Source organism: Rhea americana, unplaced genomic scaffold (assembly GCF_003343005.1).
Source record: "Rhea americana isolate MKP2758 unplaced genomic scaffold, rheAme1 scaffold_77, whole genome shotgun sequence".
NCBI classification, from domain to species: domain Eukaryota; kingdom Metazoa; phylum Chordata; class Aves; order Rheiformes; family Rheidae; genus Rhea; species Rhea americana.
This window is the reverse complement of record NW_028186945.1, coordinates 2,115,420-2,132,916: the sequence shown is the minus strand read 5'-3', so window position 1 is coordinate 2,132,916 and position 17,497 is coordinate 2,115,420. Positions and strand designations below refer to the sequence as shown.

At 34.7% G+C, this 17,497-nt stretch overlaps 1 protein-coding gene across 3 annotated transcripts in view; it reads left to right on the top strand.

Annotated features, from left to right (window-relative positions):
* The window catches only part of ADAMTS6 (ADAM metallopeptidase with thrombospondin type 1 motif 6), a 155,909-nt gene that overhangs the window by 100,530 nt on the left and 37,882 nt on the right, over nt 1-17,497 (top strand). For all 3 annotated transcript variants that reach the window (XM_085322418.1, XM_085322417.1, XM_085322419.1), the window contains exons 13-18: nt 1,850-1,995; nt 4,312-4,375; nt 10,359-10,461; nt 11,573-11,706; nt 13,772-13,895; nt 15,214-15,294. In XM_085322418.1, coding sequence (XP_085178544.1) covers nt 1,850-1,995; nt 4,312-4,375; nt 10,359-10,461; nt 11,573-11,706; nt 13,772-13,895; nt 15,214-15,294 — 652 coding nt within the window. The remainder of the gene's footprint in view (nt 1-1,849; nt 1,996-4,311; nt 4,376-10,358; nt 10,462-11,572; nt 11,707-13,771; nt 13,896-15,213; nt 15,295-17,497) is intronic.

The following is a 17,497-nucleotide window of genomic DNA, read 5'->3' as shown; positions in this document are numbered from 1 at the left end:
TCCTTTTATTTTGGTTTATAAACTTGAGTTTTGAAGTGTTGATAATATTTCTGTCTAAATCTAAATTATCAGCTTATATTTTTACTCTTAGCAGCATTTTTAATTTTTGGCTTTTATCTCTAGCACTAGATAACTGTAATCTTGTGGCCTCTTTAACAGAGTGCTGTAAGGGGATTATTGTCTTCAGTTAATGTAATCATTACCACTTAATAATTATTTAATGTCACTATAATGAAGAGAAAACCAGAAAAATTTAATGTCTCATAAATAATTTACGTAAGTAGCTTCCCCTGTTGTAATTGTACCATTAGAGGCATTGCAAAACACAGTGCCATATATGGGTGTATATACACATATGAATGTGTGTGTAATAGCTCAAAATACAAGGATTTACTTTATGGACTGCATTATGTGCTATACAGACATTCAGTAGTAGTCTAGATAGACGCTCCATATGAGACCTACTTTCCTCTAACAGATACCTGTTTATTGGCCCAGAAGTCAGAGTGGGAAATTTAGAAATCAGCAAGAAGGATAAACCATCCTTTCCTAAGTGGAACTCCATAAAACATTGTTCCCCTGTTGGATTTATTGATTTATTTTGCTTTTTTTTTTTTTTTAAAGAAAGGTGTTGCATTTTGAACTTGAAATTAAAATATTCTGCTTCATATGCTTCCTGTAGCACACATGGATGCTGCTTTTTATTGCTCTAACTGTTAGAGRATGAGATCTTATAAACAGAAATGGGCTGGATTGTAACAGCTGTCCTTTAAAACAGTTTCAGGTATAGCCTATACAGACAAACAAGAAGTCATAGAGAAAAAAATGTTTTGAGAGAAGAAACCATAATGAATCTTACTAGAAAAGTAATATTAGAGGTTTCAGTTATCTTAATGTTAAATGCTAATATGTATTTATATGCATAACTACTTTGTATCTAAGTATATTTATTGAGAATAAGCTACATAAATTTATTATTAATACAGTGTTTTAATATTCATTCTTTAGAGTTGTGCACCTAGACTTTTCTGTTTGACATGCTTGATGATCTAGAACTGACTTTATATTAAAACGAAATTTCTAATGAAAAATTAGGGATTTTCATTCATTTTCTTTGACTAGCACTGTGCAATCATTGTTTATGTCAAACTGCTGTTAATTTCTTTTTTTTCTGAATAATGACTGAAAGTTAAATTTTGTTTTCAGTCTCTCTTGTAAAAATCTGAGTAATTCAGGTCATTCTCAGTGACTGCATTTACCTATCTTTAGCTCTTTAGACCAGACAGAACTCATCTCACACACACTGCTGGGACTGAGGCTTTAGGTGAGCCTTAGGACTCAGGAAAGAAAAAACTTGACTTTACTGTACCAACTAGTATAAACCCAACACTGAGTTCATGGGTTGGACAAGGACATGTCTACTTGTCTATGTCTTCTGTGCCTGTCTCGGTGTGTTTTGTCATTTTGGACACACGAATTGTCTGGGCACTAGTTTTCAAACTAACTTTGAAAAAGGATCTTAATGTCTAAAGGAATGTAACGTGCAGCTCCCTTAATGTAAAACATTAGGAAGGATGCGTGAAGAAGAAAGAAAATCTTTATTTTAAGCTTGCTTCTGGTGTGTATTAGGGATTTATAATGCAGGATTTAGTGAAGATAATTAACAAATCACACACACCTTCCCCAATGTCTAAACATGGCTAGAAAAAGCAAAATACTACTCTTGCTATCTATACAGAGACTGCTAATGCCTATAATTGGTCATTGCTTGACCCTTATAGTTTTGTGTCCTGATAACTCTTACCAGCCTGGAAACTAATTGTGTGTTTTTTCTTGTGAAATCTTTCAGTGGTGTTATCAGGGAGAATGCGTAACTTTTGGCACTTGGCCTCAGAGTATAGATGGAGGTTGGGGACCGTGGTCAATGTGGGGAGAGTGCAGCAGGACCTGCGGAGGAGGAGTCTCCTCGTCTATAAGACATTGTGACAGTCCAGCGTAAGTAGCTAAAGTAAGCCAGAGCCAACAAAAAGACGCACTTGGAAATTATTCAAAACTGTGGTTTCACATTTATCTGTAAAATTGTTTTACCATGCCAACATTTGTCTTCAAAATAGCAGACAAACAGCTACACAAGAGAAGCTYACTAGATACACTTTCAGAATTTTTTAACTGTATATATTATGCATGCACACTAAAGATAGCCAGGTTTGTATTTGGTAGTAACCAGAAAAGTTTTCTTTCTGAAACTTACCATTCATGCCGAATACACTTAAATTATGCCTTAGATTTCTTACTACTTAAAATATATATCATCTCTCATGCTTGTTTAAGATATAAATTAACTATTGCCTGTTACATATTGAAAAAGCTACACAGAATATTTCAAAGATTTTGCATACAGCTTTTTACATACTAAATGCAATTAATAATATTACTGTGCATACAGTACATTTATACCCTATCTCATCCAGCACTTAGTTGTGGCTTCCCACTGACTCTTAAAACAATTCAGCTACTTCTCTCCCTGCCACTACTACCTCTTGGTCCATCTACTGTCAAGTGGGGCCAGCTTCTCCACTACAACTTGGTCTGTTTTGTGTATCCGTACTGGTCCTGTTATCTCTGTCTGCTTTCCAAAGTCCTGAACAGTGTTGCAGAGAAGGTCTGTCAGGTAAGTGCTCACCTCTGTGTCATTAGCACTTCTCAGATCAGGAATTCATGTTATTTATTTCCATTGCTGTTCTTTGCTGAATGAATCACTGCTTTTTTCTGTTGCTGCTTGCCCTATACTCGTTACCTCATCACACCTATAGGTCTTTGCGGAAGGATATTTTTTAGTAGTCCACTCTTTGTTCTAGTCTTATCTCATACTACCTGTTTTCATGCCCATTATTAATTTCAAAGATACTTCCCTTGAAAACATTAGACTTTTCTGTTTCTTTCATGAAAATCATTCTGCAACTTCTGTCACTGCTTTTTTACCTTATCTCTGTACACTAGCTAACTAAAGATCTTTGTTGCTTGTAGCCATGTTTTCCAGGACAGGCTGGTACTTTGCTCTGCTAGAAAGACATTACTGCTGTTTGAAGTGGTCTGTTCACATCCTAGCATTAGCAATAATTGCGAATCAAATCTGGCAGATACCACTAACTACTGAATTCATTCAAAAGCAAAATTATCCATGTGCATAGATAACATGGCAGTCTGTGTTACTGTGAGAGAATAGTAAACTAAATACATTATTTTTTTCACAGGAATAGAATGAGTACAGATAATATTTAAAGTCTGTTTGAAGCATCAGTAATTTTTTAGGGTTTTTAAACTATTCCTTTCTCCCTGTATGTCAATAGTTATGTTGAAAGATAATTGGATCTTAGATGCTTAACAGTGCAGCAAGCAAGTGCGATTTTTCTTTTATATGTCTGCATTAGGAAAAAATCCCCCTCAATTTATTAATTAATATGAGTATTTTAGGGTAATGTCTGGCTAAATGTCTGTGACATGCAAAATAGTTTAAATTTTCATTTTAGTTAGCTGTAAGTTCTTTTAATCTTATATTATAAAACAAAACAAGTATTTTTCCTTCCTGCTTTCCAGCTATGATGAAAGACCTGGTGTATGGTTAATCTTCCATTTAAGTCAATGATATTTTATTATTTGACCTCTGTGGAAGATAGCTAAGCTTTTTGAAGAATCTGGGAACTTTAAGAGCAAATTTTGGCTTAATCACGCTAACAGGAACCTGCTTACTCTGGAGTTGCTTCAGATTTACTAATGCATAGTTTAAATCAGAATCAGATTCTTGAACTAGAAAATGCAATCTTTACTACTGACTCTAGGAGTTTAGCAGGCAGTGTTTCTGCATTTTGTTATATTTTCAAGTGTAATACGAGAAGATTTAAAAAAAAAGTTTACACACATTTCATTGTAATTTAATAAAGCAAGGAAGTAATTAAAAACAATACATTTTTGGTGCATCTGAAAAGTAATTTGATTGTATAGTTTGGAATTTATTCAAACTAGATAAATATTATGTGAGTGAAGATGTTAAGACATTCAGTTCTGTCCTGCATCTGTTCCAGTTCAAGTCAATGCTAAAATACTCATTTAATAAAATGATTGAAAATCTTACCTTGAAACTTAATGAGGAATTTTACACATTTGTTTTACGTTTATGCACATTTATTTTTATTTATGTGTTATATAATATGTAAATATATCTCATGAACTTGTATTTATACTAATAGTATATAAACATCTCATGAAGTTGTGTATTTACTAACAGAACACATAAAATGCATGTTTCTGCAGGCCTTCAGGAGGAGGAAAATACTGTCTTGGAGAAAGGAAACGATATCGCTCCTGTAATACTGATGTAAGTAAATTATTTTCTCTATAAGAGTATAATCAACTTACTTGTTTTTCTTTTTGGCATGAATAGATGCATTTATTTCCAGTTCTTTATTTAGTTCCAGTTCCAGTTTGGAAAAGAATTTATGAAAAATGTGAATTTTGCATTTTATTAGCAAATGGTCCTGTTGGATACCTCTATATTGCAGGCCCCCTACATGTCTGCTGCATGTTGGGGTCCCTGTCTCAAAGTTGTGCCCAATTGCAGACTTCACATTAAGGCTTAGAATGAGTTCAACATCAGCATTCATGTTTAAGGTGAGCAAAGATTATATGACTTCCCATGCCACACCAGACCAAAAGTCTGTCTAGTCCAATATTCACTCTGTTAGGTGAACTATTCAAATCCTTAACTATACTTACTGTTAGACAGTTTTCCTAAAATATAACTTAATTTTTCCCTTCATTTAAGACCCTTGCTTATTCTATCCCCGTTGGGATATAGAAGTGAGCTGACCATATCCCATCTGTGGCAACCTTTTACACGTTTGTAGACAACTGTCATGACTCTTGGCAGTCGTCTTTCCACTGGACTAACAGCTGTATTTACTGCACTCTCTCTTTMATCCCCTTTGGGATCCCATTAATGCACATCTTTTTGAAGTGTGGTACCCAAATCTAGACACAATACTTGAGCTCTTAGAACTAAAAGTAGCAAGGGAGGATCATGTCGTCTTAGTGAAGAGATTCTGTTTGTACGTTACAGTATTGTGTTTGTTTTTCTTAAAATTGTGTCGTCTGAATCCTTTACTAAAAACTGCTGTTAGGAAATCATTCCTCATCTTGTATAGCTGATTGCTCCTATGTAAGTGTAGTAATTTGTCTTTACTGAACTGCATCCATTGGTTTATTTCAAAGCACTCCTCCAGTGTCTCAGAAACTTAAAATTACAGTCTGGTATTCCAAAGCACTTGCTTCCTACTTATACTCAGATTTCAATCAATATTTTAAATAAGAAATTGGAAGGGAAACTTGCATTTCATTTCAAAACAAATAGGCTGACTGAGGCCAGACAGTTTGGAGATGCCATTGTTATGATTTTACTGTGAACAATTTTTTTGAGTGTACCTTTTGGGTATGTTTTTTCAGTGCATAAACATAGTGTGACTGACAGAAGTTTAAATTTACTATCTTAACGGTTATAATGATTGTAGTCTGTTTCTTCTATACTATTTTAGGGTTTTAAGTAAATAAGAACTGCTGAGACTAGTAGATTTTATTTCAAAATTTATGATGGTCCTTATTGCTTGACATTTTTAATGGAATGATATGTTTGATTAATGTAAGTGTTAAGATCATGCAGATCTGTCATAGTTTTTGTGAAAAATATGTTTGTACATCTTTTCTGTTGAGGGTTTTTTTTCCAATGTCAACATTCATTGCCCATCTGTAATTTTAAAAGTAGCCTCCCTAAAGCCCATACTATTCATAAACAAAAAACTCCTTCATTTTGACTTCATTTTTCTTTCAGAGATGAGTTAGTTATGTTGCCCTTTCTTATGACCATTTTCATTCTTTGGAAGCAGCACACACACTCCTACTAGGCATATTTCTCATCAAAGRCTTTCAAAGCCATATATGACTCCTTAATTCAAAAGGCATCTGCTAATGGAAACATTGAGATCAGCAGAAAAGAACATTAGCTAATGAATTCTGGAAACAAAAGGGTGGTAGAAAGAACACAATCATCAGAATCTTACTTTCTAACACCAGTCACTCTGGCTCTTACAAAAATATACATATTTTTCCAACCAAAGTACTTGTATTAAAAAAAGTGCTTATATAATTGCAGGACACATAATAACTTAAAGTAACTCGTTGTCTGATTAAAATATATATAAAATGTGAAGCTTAATCTGGTAATACATCTAACACAGTAAGTGTTTCCTCACTTTTTCAATACAGTGATAAAGGTTCTGTGAGTGCTTTATTCATATAAAAGCATGTACATATATATAGTTTCAGAAGATTCCTTTTTTTTTTGCCTTTTCTCTTAACAAAATGTGGGCAAATGATTTTTGTTAGTTCCTTCCTTTACACATGTGTTCGCAAAGATTGTTCATTGCTTTCATAATTCTTAACATTTTCAAAACTATTTTTTTTACTTGCATTCATGTGAGGAGCTGCCTGTTGGAGCAGTGGTTGACTCTCAACTATCACCCTTCTGGCTGTGTTTCTCATCCTCTGTGATACACAATACAGTCCTTTCTTGATAAGAAACCTGATGACGTTCAGTCACTGAAATCTGCCTGCTTTGAAGCTCTGAGATCCATATAGGTTTTTGTGAGATCAGATTGAGATTTTTGTCGACATTGGTTCAGTAATTTGTTAACACTTTTAAAAATATTACTCCTTCAGGCTTAAAATTTTTGATACTCTTTCTAAATTCAATGTGTTTTCACTCAAAATTTGAATCATTTCATCGTGTTCTACTCAGGACCTTCCTCAGACCAGATTATAAGGTGCTATGTATTTGTTGGGGTCCTGCCTCATGTTTTGCAGTCTCCCAAGAGAATTTGGAAACACGAACAGACTGTATTGAATGCATTTCTTGAGTTACTTCCTCTAGAGTAGCAGTGAGGTACTCAGAAAGATAGGAAATAAAAATATACAACAGAAAAATTTCTTGCAAGTGTAGACTGTGTTTTATAATTCAGACTACAGGAGGTTGCAGGCTTCAGGCTCATTTGGTAACTGCAGTCGTCAAGAGGACTGGCTGAAGACATTACTAAAGCCAGCTGAAACTAGAATTCAAACTAATGGTTCAGTGTGTTCAAATCAGTGATTCAGAGGAAGAGCAAGATCCTGAGATGAATGCTAGCACTTGTCAGTATTCATTGAGAGGATATGGCCACTAAAATGGAAATATATTTTTTACAAAGGTGATGATGAAATTTGCTGATAGATTAATGGATTTGTGTTGTTAGAGCCAAAAGCTTTGGTATTGTTAGTGTATGAAACCAGTTTAACTGTGCTCACAGTGTAGGAGGCAAGGATTTAATCTACAGGACTGAAAACTGCAAAAACCAAAAAAAAAAATACTGAGAAATCTTGCATTCCTGCAGATAATTTATTTTTATATAGGTGGTATTTTTAGGTCATACAGAGATGTAGTGGCTATGCGAAAAAACCTAGAGTTTGACAGGCTTTCAGTCTGTCTCCTCATCGGAGGTCGTATTCTCTCTGCAAACTTCGCTGAAGYAATACTTGGCTTAAGAAGGTTAAGTTACATCTAAGTTCTCAATGCYGTAGAATGTTTCAAAACAAAAGCAACCCAAACTCTTTTATTTCCTAAATTTTTCTTCTTCTTTTGTCATTCCTTCTTCAGTGGTTTGGCAAACTGAGAGAATGGGTTTTTAGCTTTTGTTTTTCATAGAAAACAAATTATTTCTAAGGAAAAAGGTTAAACAACTAAATACTTCAGTATGCATCTGTCTTGTGCAGTTGCAGCGGTGATCCTCTTCAATGACAGCAACTATTTCTACACCTTAAAAAACAAGACTTTTACTGGAATGAGTAAGCTGGAAGCTAGGATGTTATTCCGGAGAAGTATGGACTGGTAGATCCTAGCGTTGATCATTCAGATCGGCTCTTTCTCACACTGTGGAAAGTGACAGTTGTTCCTTGCATATACGATGCTTTCAGGAAAAGGGTTGCTTAAGTCCTGTTTGTCAGTGGATGAATCCCTGGAAATCTAGTTTCCTATACCTTTGCACTTCTCTTTGAAAGCTGTTATCTCAGTGGCAACCTGAGAAAAGTAGGAGATGCTCGATGCAGAGAGAGTGGTCTTAAATGTAGAGGAGCTCCTCCCCTTGCTGTATCTTCAGAGTGGAGTATTCATTCAGCCGCTCTGTGTTCTGCCCAGGTGTGATGAATGAGTGGCTTTGCTCCCACCATCGCTGTAACCTCTCCTGGGTTCACCCAGCCTTGCCTCTGCTCTTGTCAGCAGCGGGATTCCAGGCTGAGCATGTCTGCATGTATGTGGTTGGTGGTGTATCTTTAAGAAAGTAAGAGGGGACAAACTGTGATTTTAAGCAGTTTAAATTGTGGCCAAAACTGAGTGATACTTAGTAGAGTGAAGGAAAGACTCTGCTTTGCCTGCCTCAAAATACATCCAAGAGCACCATCAAACAGGAGACGTAAGACTACATCTGAAAAGTCAGATCACAAGAATTTGTTTTAACAATTTAAAAGTGGAAGTCATGCTCCTTCTTTCTTTTTATTCATACTTTATTGTGTTGTCCTAATGTAACTACTTCAAAAAAGGTTTTGGTGATTTTTGTGGTATATGGTGGTGGTTTAATTAACTTTTAATGGTGGCTTCATGGTAGTATAATGGTAGTTTAAATACCAGGCTTGTAAGTTAGTATCTAAGCATTTGGAATTGAAGAGTGGATATAGTGACCAGTATTAGATTCAGACTCAAGCTTTGAAGTAGGTCAGGTCTCCTGCTTGAAGAATATGATGCAAAAAGGTGAATCTAATTGCTGATACTAATTTAAAAAGGCAAATTTACAGTAGTTTATTTTGCTTTTTCAAAATTTATGTTATTTACAGGCAATTATGTTTTATTCTCAGTATTATGATCTAAAAGATTATAGAATTAAAAGTATTAACAGTACCAGTGTGTACTGGTAAACATATTCAAAATATATTTTTAATTAGAAAGGATAGAGGAGTGTTTTATAGAGAAAATTTTAAATTGCAAGACTATCTGATGTCTAGTGTTTTTGTTTATTTTATGCCAGTTTTAAAACTGGAGACAATTTCTGTAGTTTCTGAATTATAGTACAATGGGCTGGCTGTGAGAGGAGCTTGATTAATGTATTCTGAGAATTATAATTATTATGTTAATATTTGCATTGTGCAGTAATTTTTACTGTGAATGTTTATACAGACCCTTTCACTTGAATGCTCTTCAAATTCCTGAACAGCACTAACTGGCTTATGTATATAGGAAGACTAGTAAAAGTGCCATAAAATAGACTCCTCTGTTGCTCATAAAATAGTAATATTTATTAGCAACTACAGTTTATTTCAAACAAGTTTTCTCTTTTTCAGTCTAAAAATGATTTTAATCTGTATTTCAAATACTTAATCTGATGAAGCTTCCAGTTAGAACAGCTAATTAAACATCTATTGCGATGTTTAATATGCTATTTGAATACTATGGGTATTCAAGGTTAGTTGGTATTACTACTTCAAAACTAAACCTGCAGATGAAAAATGTGAAAAATTGCAGAGAATTCAGTTTCTTCTGTAATTCTCTTCTAACATAAGTTTCACCTATATATACCTTTATTCCAAACAAGGAAGCTACCTTCCAGATCTGTAACTGGTAATGAGAATTAGTGAAAATTTAAATGAAAGCAGTTTTGATTTCTCTACCCTTCGATACTGCCAAGAATCAGGACCAAACATCATATCTGGTCTCATTCTCAACCTTAAACAATGTTTTTTTTCAAAGCTGCTTATAAACAAAGGTGATAATAGTCTGCAGCTCTCTAAAAAGTGTTTTAATTTTGATTATTTATGTCTTAAAACCAGATCTCAGTATAACTGTAAAAACTGAGCCTAGAGCTCTTACCAAAATGTTTTTTGTTTTCATTTTTTGGCTGGATTTTATGTGTATTTGTGGGAAGATATCTGATGAATTGATTATGAAGCATATTTTGACAATATTTTGACTGTTGAGTTACATGTAAACTGTTGTAACACTTAACTTGGTTTAAATCACTTTAGTTATTTCATGCCTGCTGAAGACTACAAAATGGACACTTCAACCTGAACATCAGTTGAAAAGGAGTAAAACAAGTGTCAGAATCAGAGCCACAAAAATAAAGCAGGGAACAACCATACTAGTCTCTTGCGCTTTTATTTTTAATATATGCATTTTCTTTTATGTTGATATTTCCAAGAAATTGACCATTTTGTTGTTATGGTTTTAGCCATGTCCTTCAGGGGCCCGTGATTTTCGAGAAAAACAATGTGCAGACTTTGATAATATGCCTTTTCGGGGAAAGTACTATAACTGGAAACCCTACACTGGAGGTAATGTGTAACTTTGCAAATATACTAACATACTTGAAGTCTTTGAAGTCATATAAATATTATCTAGAAAGTAACATCTGTTAATAGAATGTTTTAATCAATATACTTACTATGTGCTAAGYTTGCTAACCTTGTACTTTTGTCAATAGTTGAAAATGTTAAAGAAGAGCTGTCTGTATTTTGGTAATGTTTTGCTTTTCTATGAAAGGGAATGAGCATCATTCTAGGGACTCTAAAATGTGGAGCCTTTTTCAACCCACAGTCACAATAGAGCTAGGGACCTTATGGGTGACCTGTAAGTGCCTTTGATGCTGCAGCGATGAGTTCAGTATAAAAATCTTGTTCTTCTTACCCAAGGTGAGAGTATGAGGAAAAGGGGAAATAGCACTTACCAAAGTCTCTAAAGATTACTTCAACTATTGAGTTATAAATAATTGCAATGTGCAGAAAAAGGATATTTTGAAGCAGGAGAGACTATTGTAATTGTTTTGTCTTCTCCAGACACTTTAATCAAGCTTAATGTGGTTTCTGTTATCTTCTGGAGTTCAGAGGTTGCCCTTTGATTGTTTTGTCTTTTTATGGTCTAAACTCTGCATGAGTAAGTCCGTGGCCTCCTTTGAGTTTTAATTTATTTATTTATTTATTTGAATTGGATGATTTTATTCTTAGTTTTTTAGATTATGAGCCCAGAAGGGACCGTTTTGATCATCTGGCCAGACTTGTAGTATAATTCAAGTTATAGGACTAGATTTCTAACTGAAATAGAGTCTGATCATGATTTTTGAAATTTACACTGACAGTTTACTAGAACTACATTATTTCATTATTCATGTTTTTCAAATGGTGAAGTGGTGTCTTTATTATTTTAAATTGTTCAATAATCATTAGGGTGGTATTAACATAATGGAATCATTATGGAACCAGCCAACCTTGCCATATCTTGCTATGAGCTGAAGTAGAGAAATCAATCAGGGGAAGTAAAATAAAGTGTATATGTTATGTATGTCAGGTATGAGATAAGATTATAAATTTCAGATCTGATTATGTATCTGTTTTTAGTTATTAACTTTTCAAGAATTCTGTTATTTTTTTCTTTGCTTTCATTGTCTAGGTGGGGTTAAACCGTGTGCATTAAACTGCTTGGCTGAAGGTTATAATTTTTACACTGAACGTGCTCCTGCAGTAATAGATGGAACTCAGTGCAATGCTGATTCACTGGATATCTGTATAAATGGAGAATGCAAGGTTACATATGTTTTATAAAATACTTCTGAATTATTTTTTGTCTGGTATTTGTTGTCCTTCCTCCTATACTTGGTGCTGGTACTCACTTATTATCTATGCAAAACAAGCTTGTTTAAAAGCCAAGTTCTTAATGAAGGGGTAAGATTGAGACGAAAAGATAAGTATTTGCATAGATGAGACAAATCATTTGAATTTCGGTAGCTTCTCTTAGATATTAAAGCAGTTATATCTAGAATTCTGCATTTTTTCTCTCTTACGTTACTTTTCTGTTCTTTCTGGAAGAATCACTGGAAGAGGCAACAGGAGACAAACAGATTCTTTATATGCTTTCAAAGCCTGTTCCATCATTCCAGTTAGAACTCCGCTCTGGCTGAAAGACAGTATATGTGGAAATTTTATCCATTTCTGTCTAGGTCAGCCTGTTGCAAACAATTCAGTTGATAGTATAATCAAAACAGGAAGTAATCAATATTGCTCTGTAGTTCTATGAAAAAGATTGCATAACCATGCAACTATTTTCCCTTTACTTAAGATTTGATTTTCTCGTAAGCTTCCAGTAGAACGGTATTACATGAACTTGAAGAGAATTGGTGTTACCTGACATATTTTCGATTACGTTCATCCCGCTGCTGCTTCAGTTTAGCAGAGCATTTAATTATGTACTTAAGTCTAAACATCTTAGTAGTGCCGTTGACTCTTAAAATTGTTTGATTTCACTGAAATCACTAGCTTACCTGAAGCTGAACCCTATGCTTGAGTACTTCGCTAAACTGAGGGTTGGAGGTTTGTTTATTGAATAACGTGATGAGATCAAAAGCATTTGCCATGTATTAGCAAGCTTATCAAAACAAAGTATAGGAAGTAAACTGGAAGTGGTATGGAATTCTGATGTGCTTTATACATAAGAAGATGTTAGTACTTTTGAGAAATCTTTTAAAAATGATAATCATTTGCTGGTATTATTGACAATTCCACAAAAATGAATACAAAGATAATTTGAATTCAAGACAAATTTTAGAAAGATCAGAATTAGATTTTGCATTTTGCAATAAAATATAAGTTTACAGTTTTTTTTGTTGTCATTAAAATGTTGTTTATTAAATTGTTAGAAATGAGAATGAAATATGTAGTAAAATCAGGTCTCTGTCTTGGTGAATCAGAAGGTTGAAACATACATGCTCTGGTTAGAATATTAATTTGTCAATTAATTAAAATGTTTTAAATTCTTATGTGACCAATRTATTTTCTATTTACAAGATGGTAAATAGTACTGTTAGGCAGTAAACCCAATTAAAACTAAGTTTATGTAGCTGCCATATATCTGTGTAATTGGGATGAATTGATAAGTTATAGGAAGTTAATTGTTCATTGTAGATAGATTTTCCAAGTAGATAATCAGAAGTGTACTGTTTATGATCAGTTATAGAGCTCTTATGTTTTTTCCAAAGGCTTTCAAATCCTGTGTAAAATAGCATGTAATTCAGCCTTTCACTAAGCTTCATTCTGTATTCATTCTTGCAGTGAAGTCGTTTACCCTTTAAATTCAAACTTCTTATTAAAATAATTAGGATTGCATAGAGTAACCACAAGCTTTGCTTGCAGGATGTGGAAAGATGGTCTGTCAAGCTGTAAATTCCTTTGGAAACAAACATACTATTTAAGTTGCATAAGTGCTTAGAGAATACAGCAAATATTTCCTTTAGCAAAGCAATATAGATGAAACACAATTACCTCTTGTAATATTAAATAAAAATTGCACAAATCATTTCTTAATAACCATAGTAATTATTTGTGAAATGCAGTGAGATTCCCTTATGAAAGTCACTGTAGAAAGATTAAATATTATTAATCAAAATTTAATTAATAAAACAAAATGTGGACTGTTCCACTTCCTTATTTTCTTCCTCTGGTAAGTGAAGATCCACTTATGATAACAGCTATCCAAAACATAGCAGGTAAACAGAGACTTGAATATCTCAAACTTTAGAGAAACACTTCAAAAAAACTGTGAAGATAATGGTGCAAAGAAACACCATCCACAATATTTTTTCTCACCTGTTCTCAGCATGTAGGTTGTGATAATATTTTGGGGTCTGATGCAAAGGAAGATAGATGTCGTGTTTGTGGAGGAGATGGGAGTACATGTGAAGCCATTGAAGGTTTCTTCAATGATTCATTGCCCAGAGGAGGTATGCATATATACATCCATTCTGTTGTATAATGTATTTGATGACTATTTTGCAAATACAGTGATCAGCTGATTTTCAGCATGGCATTGCTGCTGATCATTCATGCGGACACCATAACTGCAGTTGTAGTTCATTTAGAAAATTTGACTTCCTTTAGCATGGTTGGATTTTTTTTTCAGTGATAGTTTGGATTTATGTAGAATACAATTTATTTAATTACTCAACACTTAGTTCTCTTGGACTTCAGTGCACTTAAAAAGAAGTATGCAGTTTGTCTTTATTCATTAGTTATGGTCATATGTTAAATGAAATGATGTGCACAATTTTAATGTGTGTGATGCAATCTGATATTTAATCATACATGAAATATTAGGATAGAAAAAATCCAGAGGCATCTCTGAGTTCTTGTTATTAAGATCTCAGGAAACGTATATGAGCACTTAGTTGAAAGCTTAGCTCGTAGAATGCAGTATTAGCATTGCCATCTTCATATTATTAATAGTACTATTGCATCTAYAGTATCATGTCCAGTTTTGGGCCCCCTGATAGAGGAAAGATATTGATGGGCTGGACTGAGTGACTGCCACTGGAGGCCACCAAGAGGGCCTCTTGTTGAGGGCTGGAATACTCACTACCACTGTGCATAAAGTCTGAGGGAACGAACTTTGTTTAGCCTGGAGAAGAGAAAGTTTGTGCAACCTTCTAATACCAAAGAGGAGGTCATAGGGAAGAGACAGCCAGGCTGTTCATGGTGGTGGGTGCATGGTGGGAGGATGAGGGACAAAGACTGTAAGTTGAAACAAGAGAGATTCAGACTGCATATAAGGGAAAACTTTTTCCCCATGTAGACAGTCCAGCAGTGGGCCAGGTTGACCAGAGAGGCTGGGCAATCTCATCTGTGGAGGCTTTCAAGAGCCAGCTGGATAAAGCCCTGAGTAACCTGGTCTGATCTCCTAGCTGATCCTGCTTTTAGTAGGAAGTTGGACTAAATGACATTCTGAGACCCCTTCAGCCTGAATTATCTTGTGAACTTGAGGTCAATTTGTACCTTAATTACTTGTGATTCATTGTTGAAAAGTCTTTATTAGTGTTAAAAAAAAAAAAGGAGTTGCTGACTGTATGTTAAATTCTTGCTATCATTTTCACTTTTGTGTCTGAAATTTAAAAAGTTTTCCTTTACATCTCATGAAGAAAATAATTCAGGTACATTTGACTCTCATATCTTATTAATTGTTAATAGTAAAAAATTGACTGTTAGTTTCATGATTTAAATGTTATTTCTTGTTGTTATCTTAAATAATATATCTTTATCTTACAGGCTATATGGAAGTGATTCAGATTCCAAGAGGTTCTGTGCACATTGAAATAAAAGAAGTGGCAATGTCAAAGAACTACATTGGTAAGAGGATGGTTTACGTAGCAGACTGTTACTAAGATAAACTTTATGATTGATTTGAAGATACAATTTTCTGGTTTGGCCAAGCAGGAAGTAGTATGCATAGTAGAAGCAAAGGAGGGAATGGTAGTTTAGACGGCAGTCAGAGAGGTGCAAAAAGAGCAGCAGTTGTTTAGGATGTATTTTGCTGAAGCAGAGCTAACGAAGTGCAGCAGGTGAACCCTCCTTGTCCACATCAATGCAAAATCAGGTAAACTTCACTGTTCAAAGTGTCAGACATTGAGCTGAAGTAGATGAGGAACTCTTTCATGATCTGCGGTCTCACTCTGTGAGTCTCCCCAACCTGGGCAAGTCTCTGTGAGGGGACTGTACTATTTTAAAGCACCGTGTTATTCTTGGAACAATCTTTCAACAACAGCCAAAGTGACTTAGATGATCTTTTAAACAATGCTGTCTCTACTGTAACATAGTTTAACATACTAATTTCACAGTTTTTCTGTGTTGTAGGTACTCAGTGCCATTCCTATTTTATATATAAGGGAAATGAGGCACAGAAAAACTCTATGGCTTAATTGAGATCATTCAGGAAGCCTGTGGTGAAGCACAGAATTAAATTCCAATTCTCAGATTATCTTTTCTTTTTTTAAGAATTGTCTTATATTTGCCTTGCATTTTTGTAATTCTAATATGTACTAATCTGGCTTCATCAAACTCAAAATAGGCATTTCTGAAAGTTTTTGTGTCCTGAAGTGCTAAGCATTCAGTTCACAGTAATGCAAGAACACCTAATTTTCACTCAAAAATGGCTCAGAGAGCTGATGAGTTGTACTGCAAACTAACAGATTAACATTACCAAAAGCTGTTAGTTTTTTAGGCTGAACAGCAGTTGACTAGGCTACTTTGTGAATCTTAACTCCATAAGAACAAAAATGTGCATTTGGTGTATCTGTAACATTAATGTGTTGGAAAGGAATACTATGTGGGTAAGTATGAGTTTGAAGGAGGTATATTAATCTCTAAATTGATTGTATTACTGATGGTACCTGCTACTTCTAGTTGTCTACTTTTCTTTCTGCTTGCCCCCACTCTCCCATAATTCAGCAGATTATCAGTCTCCCTCTATTCTGCAGGAAGAATAACATCCACTACTCTAGCAACAAGGAATGTTTATTATTCTTTCAGGATCACACTTTGCCCAGCCCCTCCCCACCCTTGTCAAAATATACCGCTGGTAAGGTTGCTTACATACCTCGGACTTGACACGTCAGTCAGAGGCGGTGGGAGAGAGGCATACAGTGCATCCTATCTTGGTCATTTTATGCTAATAACCACGTTGTCAGAAGGTCATTTGTAACTTTAAAATCACCAGTATTAATGTTATATTCAAATTAAAATTGGGTAGCTCAAAGACAGAATAAAGGAGATACTCTTAGCTGCCACAGTTAAGTTTGTTACTCTTCTAATTTATAAGCAAAGGAAAGTGATCCGGAAAAGCCRTTAGATTGGCGAATCTATATAAAATGGCAGAAAAACACCAAATTTTTTGCTTAAATAAAAAATATAGGCAGCTTCTTTGGTATTTAATCTGGCCGCCAATTTGAAAATGTAAAATCACAGAAGCCCTTGCTAACGCAAATGGGAGATTCTTCTCCCTCACTGATTCCTTGTGTTTCCGACTTGCAAACGAGCCTTTACATTCCAATGAAATGTAATCTTACCGACTTTGAGGAGCCATTTCATTTTGTTTCTGATGCTTTGTATTGTGAGCATGAACTAGTGTTGGATCACCAGTTCCTGGGGAAGGGAGTGGTTATAGTTTGTCTCCTCCCTTAAAAGCACTATACAATCATTAGGTAGTTAAAAATGTGTTTATCTTGTTAAAATAGGTACCTCAAGGGTGTTGTTTTAAAGACATTTCATTAGTGGCAGTGTCAATTTCCCCTGCTCCTTCCTTATCTCTATGGAGTTCTGTCTGGTGTTCCAGGCCAGTGTTTTGTGTAGTCACTCTGTGAACCGGATTAGGGAACTGATTCAGCTGAAAATAACCATGTAAACATATTATTATTTTTGGTTTTATATGCACTGCTGCCAAATCTGTGAGCACAGTCTAAGAAATCAATTACTCCATTTGGAAACGCACAAAAATTGAGAACAACCTCCCTCTGTAGCTCTAACATTGGCTTCAAGGTTTCTTCTTTCTTCCTTT